Source organism: Abrus precatorius, unplaced genomic scaffold, assembly GCF_003935025.1.
Source record: "Abrus precatorius isolate BTA unplaced genomic scaffold, Abrus_2018 Scaffold6, whole genome shotgun sequence".
Lineage (NCBI taxonomy): Eukaryota > Viridiplantae > Streptophyta > Magnoliopsida > Fabales > Fabaceae > Abrus > Abrus precatorius.
The window spans coordinates 26,016,513-26,027,293 of record NW_020874406.1 but is presented as its reverse complement, the minus strand read 5'-3'; the positions used below and the strand labels follow the sequence as shown (position 1 = coordinate 26,027,293).

The window sequence follows — 10,781 nt, the reverse complement described above, 5'->3', positions numbered from 1 at the left end:
AATGGCAGAGTGATTTTGGAAACAGGAGTATATGCAGTATAATGTACTACCAATAAATCTTCCATCCTGCATGTAATATATATCATATACTGATGGATTTATTGCTCTATCCAATAAATAAACTTATTTTACTTCCACAATTGCAATTAGCTGATTATACAAAAGATTGCAAACGCCAATCCATTTTATCCTTTTGATTAATGTCTCTCTTGTTTATTCCTTTTCTCCAACAAAATTCACTTAGGTTTTCAACCTTTATGAGTCACTCTTCTTTACTTTACAGTTAAACTGAACTAAAGTAAATTGTAAAATATCAATTCAATTTCTTCAATTTTAATATTACATTTAAATTATATCACATATTATTCTTATATTCAAATTTGAATTATTTTTTTATAAAACTTGACCATAAACACCATTACATTTTCGAACATACGAGAAAAAATTGGTTAAAACTATTCATCTTTTGATTCACATTAATTTGATCAATTTTTTTCCAATATAAACTAATTTAATGTCATCTGATTTTAAGGGTCCTTTGGACCGAGACTATAATTTAAACCACAGAAAACAAAATTTATCTGTTTTTATTTTTATTTTTTTATTCTCACCGTAATCATCATTTACAAATTGAGTCATTATATATATATATATTGTAAATTAAACTTCACATGAAATAATTTTGTTAAAGTTAAATAAAATTATTATAGATAGTAAAGGTCTCTTTAAAGTATTTAAGACCAAATTAAAAAAAACAAATCAAATTAAAATAATCTCACAAGGTGAAGAAGAATGGATTTAAACTTGGTGTTAACGATGGATTAAAAATTTCCAAACTTTCATGACTTTATATTTGACTTCTTCCACTGCATTAGTAATTATTAAACTGTGGAAATTGAGTCATGGTTTCTAAATATACTTTGCATGACTAATCACAGTATACTTCACCGAGGCAACTTTGGAGGGAGAAGACAAGGTCAGTCGTTGACTCCGTGTCAACGGTGGTCGATTGATGGATTGAGGTGGCTTTTTGTATCTTGTTAGATTAGAGAGGATCAATCATAAGGTTTAACAATTTTTTATATAAATACTTTTTTTTTATTTCATAGATTATCTTTAACTTTACTAAATAAATTTTTTTTAAACCTAATATTAATGTAAATGTAATTTGTCCCAGACTATGTAAAAGAAACAAGTAAGTTAATTAGGAATAAATTTTCATATAATCAATCACTTGGTTGAGAAAGTGATCAAATAATTGAAAAATGAGAAAGATGATTCAAAATGATATGATTTCTTGGTCTATACTTTATGAACAGATCAAATGATGACTTGAGTATAGTCATTATGGAAAGTCAAGATGGCATATAAACACCTTCTTAATGATATATTTGTTGAAGAAAAATCAAACACACAAAATTATCAAACCAAATCAAGTCCTTTTTTATTTCATCATGCCTATTCTTCTTTTCACTAAGAGTGTTTTTATATGTTTTCTTAACTAAGTGGGCTTTTACGAGATAAGTATGATTCCCTTCATTTCAAGCGATTTTTTTTTCATATCAAGCATTTATTTTTTTTAATTTGATATTATATTAAGTTTTAAGTTTTTATAATTTATTTTAAAATTAATCTTTTTAGTTAATTAATTTCCCTAGATAATGTTCATTCTGAGAGTAATTTAAAAAAATTTAAACAAAAGTATTATTAGGAGCTAATTCAATTTTTATCATGTCAAGTAGTTTTTTCTACATTGTGGATTTATTTTTTAAAATTAAATATTAATTTTAACTTTTAAAAAATTATAATTTACTTTAATTTAAAATTTACCTTTATTTAATTTTAATTATTATAATAAAATAATAATTATTAAATGTTATAATATTTACACTTTTTCAAATTGATTAAATTTAAATATATTAAAAATTATATTTTAATCTTCTTATAATTTAAAATACATGTGTAATGCACAAGAAGTACTAGTTAAAACTAAAATTTTAGATAAATAAATTTGTTATAATTTTGTAGATATATTATATTATAATTTAGTAATTTATTTGATTATAACTTGTGCATGAAACGAAACTGACCATTTTCTTACTAAAGGTGTGGGATAGAAATTGGGAAAGGGTAAAACGGCTTAAGGATTAAAATAATATTTTTTTTAAATTAATTACTGAAATAAAGTAAAAAAAATTATTCTTTGTCTGCGACAAATTTCTGTCACGTAGACAGTAATTTCGTATTTAATGCAGATGAAATTAATTTATTATTATTTTTACTTATTCAATTCATCTAAAATACGAACAAAATACCGCAAAGCTCGTCACGTGTACATAGTTTTGTACAACAAAGAGACGGAATCCATTAAATTCATCTTTAATAAAGATGAAATTGTGAGATGACACATGTCCAATTGTAATTGAATTCATCCTAATTCTAGACAAAACTGTAGGGATCTGGATTTTTCCATCTCAAACGGAGACGAAAGTGTTTTTACCCTCTAGTCATTTCATTGCGACTACACCAATTTGACGTATAATCCTATCTCTTGTGGATCCAAATCGATGTGAAAAGAGGCTGTATACTTGGAAGACATGGACATAAGGTTAGTTATAAATCTTGTATATTTTGTTAAATATTTTTATTATTAATAAATTTGAGATATTTTTTAATTACTTAAATAAATAGGGGTAGTTATATTTGTTATGTTAATAGATGTTTAATATTTAAAAAATAGATGTTATATTTATTATATATATGTGGAATATGTATAAAAAATATAAAATTTTTGTAATATAAAATGATGTGAAATGTAGTAGTATATTTGTGTGGTTTAATAATAACTTATTTTTATTATTTATTCAAATAAGTATAATTGTAATTGTAATTATTTATTGATATTTTATTTTTTTTAAATACAAAATGAATGAGATTATTATTATTGTATATTGGAATGAAAAAATTGTTGTTGGAAACGAAGATGTGACATTTGAAGGTAACAAAAAAATGATAAAGATAAGAAAATGGATATGTTTTATGAATTTGAAAAAAAAGATTCATGACAAGTTAAATCTTAGTAATAATCATTTGATATCTAGAATAATTTTTCGTTTTATGGTTGATTCAAGCGCTAAACAATACACTGCATTGGATATATGTGATGATGAAGATATTGATTGTATGATTAGTGCGTATCAATAACATACACTGCATTGGATATATGTGATGATGAAGATATTAATTGTATGATTAGTGCATATCAACAACAAATTATTACAACTGTTATTGAATTATTTGTGGATATTGCATTTGGTAAGAGTTCAAGAATTGGGTCAAATATGTTAGACTTAAGCTTATCAATATCACCGCATAATCTTATGAAAATGGAAAATATAAATGTTACAAAAGGTATAAATTATACTATAATTTTATTTTATTTTTAATTTTTAGTGACGACATATATTGAATAAGTGTATGTATTTTGAAGAATGTACATATGTAGTTATGAAGATGAAGTCAATAGTGATGATGATGATGATATTAATGAAGGACATATTTCGTTAGACAGCTCATCAGATACAAATGTAGATGGTGATTTTGATTCAAACTTAAATTTACAACAAGAAAATATTGGAGGTAATATTTATAAAGTATATTGATATCATATTTTTTTTTTAATGATGAATAATGTCTGTTTATATGTAGTTATAGGTGAAATACATTTTTGGAATATAAGTCCACATTACAATTATATTAATTGGGATCACTCAGACCAAGAAATTGAAGCAGAAGAAATTAGTGATGATATTTCATGGGTTATTGGAGATCCATGTGAATTTATTATTTGACTCTAAAGAGGAAGTTAAAAATGTCTTAGATTAGCATGAAAATACATCAGACTTATTTTGTTGTTGAGTCAAAACCAACAAAGTTATATGTGAAGTATTTAAACCATAACAATGGTTATCCATGAAGAATAAGAGCATCGCTGCTTAAAAATTTAAGTTAATAAAAAATAACAAGATGTGGGAGTAAACATACATGTCTTAATCTAATAATATCTCAAGACCATATCAAGTTAAATTTAAATTTGATTTATTTATATATTATTGGTAAGTTTTACATCAAATCTTATTTTGTGAAGCATTTTGACAATAAAGTGACTTACCTCTTTTGTTTTATTGTTACTTAGTCATGGTTAATCATTAAGCCGAGAAAAAGAGTGTAATTTTTGCGTATGATAAGGTTTCAGGTTTGAATTCTAATCATTCTTATGTCTCTCTATCTTTGCACCCTATGTGTGTACCTATCTACCCTTCAATTACCTCCTCTTCTCAACTATGCTTCTCTTTTTCTTTTTTTCCTTTTTCCTCAATCAAGTGGCATTATTTGATTAGACAGATGTTAGCAATACATTCTAATTGGTCAGTTTTAAAAATATCAAACCATTTCTGTCATGAATTAATCATTATTTTAAACATTACTTTAACCTTTTTAAAAATTAACTAATTATCTTAAATGTAATAAAAAGTATATTGTTTACATTTTTCTTTTAAATTTGCCACTTTGACCCATTCCAAAGTGCCTGTCCGTATCAGCTTGTAGGGTTAGCATTACGCGTAAAATCTTCAGAGACGATTGTGAAAAAAAGGATAAATGCCAAAAAGTCAAAAACAGTAGTCATGGTGGAGAAGACTAGCATGCATTGACCATTGACCTTTACCAAAAGCAATAAATTAAAATTGATCAAAACTTTACTCACTAGAAAGCAAAAAGTCCAGAGATAAAATGAGAACTGCAAAGCCATAAAAGCCCACTTTTATTCCTTGAAGATAGAAGAAATCAAAATGTTATTTATCTTCAAATTAATTCATTTAATAGCTTAAATGTTATTATAAATTATTAAATTAATTTGACATGACAATATGATTCATGATTGTTTATAAAAAAAATTAAAACTACAAATCCTTGTTAGTATTACATTTATATAACCTTAAAACTAGACACCAGTCAAGTTGTTGAAAAATAGAAGGATATGCGACAAAATATAATAAAGGAGAATGGAACTATCTTTGAATCAAAATTGAAGGAAATTTGAAGATGAATTTTCCATACACTTATTTGGAGTAAAGAAAATTTTTTAAATTATAAACCTCTCTACCTAACTTTTATGATAAAAAAAATAGGATTGACAAAATAATATTTAAAGTCCAAGACTTAAGGTCTTTTAAGAAAAGTTCCTAAGCAAAAAATTAAAATTGACAAGAAAATATTTTAAGTTCATAAGACTGAAGATCTTTTAAGGAGTTTTTAAGGATTTTTAAATCTCTGACACTCAAAAACTACTCGAAAAATAGGACTAATAAGAAAATATTTTAAGTCCATAAAGACTAAAGGTCTTTCGATGAGTTTTGAAAGATTTTCAAGTCCTTAATACCCAAAAACTGCTCTAAAAATAGGATTAACAAGAAAATATTTTAAATCCACAAAGACTGAAGGTCTTTCAAGGAGTTTTTAAGAATTTTCAAGTCTCTGACATCGAAAAAACTGTTAAAAAAATAGGACTGACAAGAAAATATTCTAAGTCCACTAAGACTGAAGGTCTTTTGAGGAGTTTTTTAGGATTTTTAACTCCCTACACACCCAAAAACTGCTCAAAAAATAGGACTGATAAGAAAATATGCTAAGTCCACAAAGGTTGAAGGTCTTTTGAGAAGTTTTTAAGGATTTTCAACTCTGTGACACCCAACACTGCTCAAAAAATAGAATTGAAAAGAAAATATTTTAAGTTCACAAGACTAAATGTCTTTTTGTGGAGTTTTTTGAGAATTTTCAAGTTCTTAACACCCAGAATTGATAAAAAACAGAAATTGATGAGAAAATTATTTTAAGTCCACAAGACTGAATAAGCTCACAGATTTCTCCCAGAATTGGTCAAAAAGTAAAAATTAAGGGAGAAATTATTCTAAGTCCACAAAATTAAAACGACTTTCAAATTTCTCCCATAATTGGTCAAAAAATAGAAACTAAAAGAAAAATTATTCTAAGTCAACAAAAATAAACGAGCTCCTAGATGTCCCTCAAAATTGCTCAAAAGATAGAAAATCACAGGGAGAACATTCTAAGTCCACAAGAGACATGATAGGGCTAAAATGAGTAATATCAAAAGAAGTACCAAGCTCAAAACAGTCATTAACAGTTATTAGCGGTTACTATTAGTTGAAAGTTCAAGACACGAAAAAATCCATGGGCGATAGTAGCTATGAAAGAAGTCACAACCATCAGCACGATCATAAGCAGTTGTAGATAATGGGCAACAGAAGATAAAGACAAGCACGTATAGAAAGCAGTTAATGAGAAGTGCTCGCGAAAAGAGGAGATCGGGGTGGTTCATTTGCCTATAAATACTACAAAGTTTACATCACTGGGATGACTTTTTGCACCCCAAACACCGCTCCCAAACTCTTTGCATGCTAAAAATCTACAACTGCAGACACCAGTTATCAGAAGATGCAGTTGTTGATTGTTTGTTGCTGCTAGGAGTCATACGTTTACATTTTTGCACATTTACATTTTTGCATTTAGTTTCGAGTTCATTTTACGTTTTCTATTCTTGTAATTACGTTCATGATCAGTTGATAAGTCTGTAATTAGACCCTATTTTATAATCATATATTCATATTTGACCTTTATTTTATTTGGTGCTCACACTAATTTATATATTAATTATGTAGTTTGGTATAAAGATGTCGCAAGCATACTTTGGGTGTGTTTTGGGTCCAAATTGACAGAAGATTAGAGCTTCGCAACAGTCAGCACGCCCAGACCCTTTCAACAAGCACGAGGTGCTTCGAGCCCATGCACGGTCGTGCTTAAGGCCTTGCAGGACCGTGCTCATCTGCGAGAAGTCCAATTATCAAGAGTCTTTAGGGTTTTCAAACCCTATTAAAAGGAGATCTTAGGCATCGTAAAGGAGAACGTTTTTTTACATCTAGTCTTTGGCTTTCGGATACACCTCTCATCTCGTCTCTCTTGCACGGGATTCTTGGCACATACTTGGTGAGACTTGAAACTTTAAACGATTGTACTTAAAGATCGGGAACACATCTCATACTTTAGTTTGCTATTTTTTTTTATATGGCTTTGTTTATGATTGTTTTAGTTCTTTTCTTTAGCATGAGTAACTAATTCCATAGCTAGGGCTATGGGAACTATTATTCATGAATTTATGGAATTTTGATATTTGAATCTAAATTAGATTTCTATTTTGTGATTAGATTTTATCCTATTGCGCTTCTTTTTTAATCCTAATTAATTATATCATCAGGCAACCGTACCTCGGTTAATTAATAGATCTATAGGGTAAAACGAGACAAAGGATTAGATGGACCAAACCAATCTTTTTCTTCTAATCGTTATTAAATTAATAAGTTCATAGGTTCTTTAAGCTTTCTTAAATTGATATCTTGCATGATCATTAAGAATGTTAATTTAGAGAAAAGAATATTAATATTGCAAGACCATTGGATATTAATAGTATTTGTATGAATAATTAGTAATCACAAGGAAATCAGATTTAGAATTAAACAGAAAAATAACATAAAGGATTGGATGAGAAAACCTATATGCTCTAGGTTCCTCTCCGATAAGTTTAACCAAGACGTGCATTGTATTCTTTGCTCTTAGTTTATAATTAATTTTATAAATTCTTGTTTTAATTAATCTTATATCTTTGAAGATTAAACAATTGAATTAAGAAATTCTTAGTAATTGAAAAACAATCTTTGTGGAACGATATTTTGAAAACGTAATTTAAGAATCCTTTATTGTTTTTCGATGGGTACACTTGCCCTCTAATTCTGTAAATCTTTTACATTTAATTCAGTTTTACGCTATTACTGTTCACTATTCTTGTTTAATAATCTGTTTTACGATATTCATTTAATCACTTTAATCACAACACGCTTAAAAGAACTCAGAAAAAATCTAAACTCAATCCTCAAATTATTCTTAGATTTATTTATTTACAATTTATATTTTTTACTGTAAATAACAATAAATGTGAAACGTATATTAAGTCACATTTAACGACTTAGGATGTGAATCTTTGATTTAATATTTGCCTGTCACACAAGCTTATCCATATAAATTTTTAAACTGAATGCAGTTGTCTTAACTACTGAAAGAATGGATCATGTTTATAATAAAACTTGAGAGTAATGGAAGGAAAGAATGTGCTTGTTGTTTTCGTTTATCAAACCCAAAAAAGCATAAGAAACCCAGATCAAGTATCCTCTTCCTTCTCAACAAAATGAAGCCTTTTTTTCTATCCATGCCTGAATTCCATTATATGTGCCCTCACTTGCTTCTTCTCTTTACTTTGAAGGCATTTTGGCTTGGCTTTTGCCCAAACAAAGTTGTAGCCTCAGCATTAGGAAACCAAACCGATCATTTGGCTTTGCTTAAATTCAAGGAATCAATATCCAATGACCCATATGGAATCTTGGTCTCGTGGAATAGTTCAACCCATTTTTGCAACTGGCATGGAATCACGTGCAACCCCATGCATCAAAGAGTTGTAGAGTTGAACCTACGAGGATACAAGTTGCATGGATCCATATCTCCCTTCGTTGGAAATCTCTCTTTAATGACAATCCTCACCCTCAGAAACAACAGCTTCTATGGAGAAATCCCACAAGAATTGGGTCGTTTACAACAACTTCAAATACTTGTTCTTATGAATAACTCATTGACTGGGGAATTTCCCACAAACTTGACAAGGTGCTCACAGCTCAAAGTGTTAGACTTGGCAGGAAACAATCTAAATGGCACAATACCAATTGATATTGGCTCTCTTGGGAAGCTTCAAAAGTTGTACGTGGAAGAAAACAAATTAACAGGAAACATTGCGCCATCATTGGGGAACATTTCATCCCTTATTCGTCTATCAATGGGTTATAATAACTTGGAGGGACACATTCCACAAGAAATGTGCAACTTGAAAAATTTGATAGTAATACCAGTGCATGCCAATAAACTAAGTGGTCCATTTCCTTCTTGTCTTTATAATATGTCCTCTCTTACTTTAATTTCAGCTGCAGCTAATTCATTCAATGGCACTCTTCCACCTGATATGTTCCACACCCTTCCCAATCTCCAATTTTTTGCTGTTGGAGGTGATCGATTTTCAGGTTCAATCCCAACTTCCATCACAAATGCAACTTCCCTTCAACAACTTGATATTAGTGGAAATCTTTTCATGGGACGAGTTCCAAATCTAGGGAAGCTAGAAAATCTAACGCTTCTAAGTTTGTCTTCAAACAGTCTTGGTGACAATTCAACTAAAGATTTGGAGTTTTTGCATTCATTGGTAAACTGTAGTAAGTTGAATACGATTAGTATAAGCACCAATAATTTTGGAGGTTCTTTGCCAAAATCCATGGGCAATTTATCCATCCAACTCAGTTATTTATACCTTGGAGGCAACCAGATATCAGGAAGAATTCCTGCAGAATTAGGAAATCTAACTAGCTTATTTCTCTTGGGCATGGAAAATAACCACTTTGAAGGGAATATTCCAGCTACTTTTGGCAAGTTTCAAATTATGCAATGGTTAGATTTGGGAGGAAACAAGATTTCAGGAGAGGTACCAGCTTTCATAGGTAACCTCAGCCAATTGTTTCATTTAGGTTTAGCAGAAAATACGTTAGAAGGAAATATTCCTCCAAGCATCGGAAATTGTCAAAAGCTACAGTATCTTGGACTTTGGAAAAACAACCTTAGAGGAACCATACCCTTAGAGCTTTTCAATCTTTCATCTCTAACAAACTTGCTGGATTTGTCACAAAACTCATTTAGTGGAAGTATACCAGGTGAAATAGGAAGGCTAAAAAATGTTGATTTCATAGATCTTTCTAAGAATCATTTGTCTGGTACCATTCCTGGAACCTTGGGAGAATGCATAACCTTGGAGTACCTTTATTTGCAAGAAAATTCCTTACATGGAATCATACCATCCTCTTTGACTTTACTAAAAGGTCTTAAACATTTAGACCTATCACAAAACCAATTGTCTGGATCAATTCCTGAAGATCTACAAAATATTTCTTCTTTGGAATACTTTAATATTTCTTTTAATATGATGGAAGGCAAGGTACCAACAGAAGGTGTTTTTTGAAATGCTAGTGAGTTCATGGTGAGTGGAAATAATAAGCTTTGCGGAGGTATTTCTGGGCTGCATTTACCACCATGCCCTGCCGAAGGTAAGAAACATGCAAAACACCATCATTTCAAGTTAATAGTTGTGATAATTAGTGTGGTTGCTTTACTTCTCATACTGTCATTTATGCTTACTGTTTGTTGGATGAGGAAAAGAAATAAGAAACCCCGTTTTGATTCACCAACAATTGATCAGCTGGATAAGGTTTCATACCAAGTCCTACACAATGGAACCCATGGATTTTCTGTTGAATAAACTTAAATGTCGATTTTAATTGGTTTTAATTCAGCAGTTTTTTGTTAGAATAAAAGGTCAAGAGTTAGCAGTTATGTTTTTTGATAAATGGTTATAATGGGTTTTGATTGTAGTTTATGGCTATTAATAGAATTTAAGTTTTTTTTAATTTTATAAATAGATCATTGTATTATTTGACAAAAAGTGTGAGAAATATACAAACAATTTTTTCTCCCCTATCGATTTTCAATTCTACAATTTGGTATCAAGAGCCTATGGCGAGTGTGACCAATAATGTGCCACTGCCTCGACTAACGAAGGTGAA

At 29.4% G+C, this 10,781-nt stretch overlaps 1 protein-coding gene across 1 annotated transcript; it reads left to right on the top strand.

The window, feature by feature from the left end:
* Positions 1-8,335: 8,335 nt before the first annotated feature.
* LOC113870484 (probable LRR receptor-like serine/threonine-protein kinase At3g47570) lies at positions 8,336-10,180 on the top strand. The gene has a single exon (XM_027507073.1). It carries the CDS (start codon positions 8,336-8,338, stop codon positions 10,178-10,180), a length of 1,845 nt encoding a protein of 614 aa, XP_027362874.1.
* The last annotated feature ends 601 nt before the right edge of the window (positions 10,181-10,781 follow it).

Bases quoted from the DNA above. Each gene is read 5' to 3' on its own strand.
- LOC113870484 (XM_027507073.1), top strand. From the start codon at position 8,336: ATGCCTGAATTCCATTATATGTGCCCTCACTTGCTTCTTCTCTTTACT.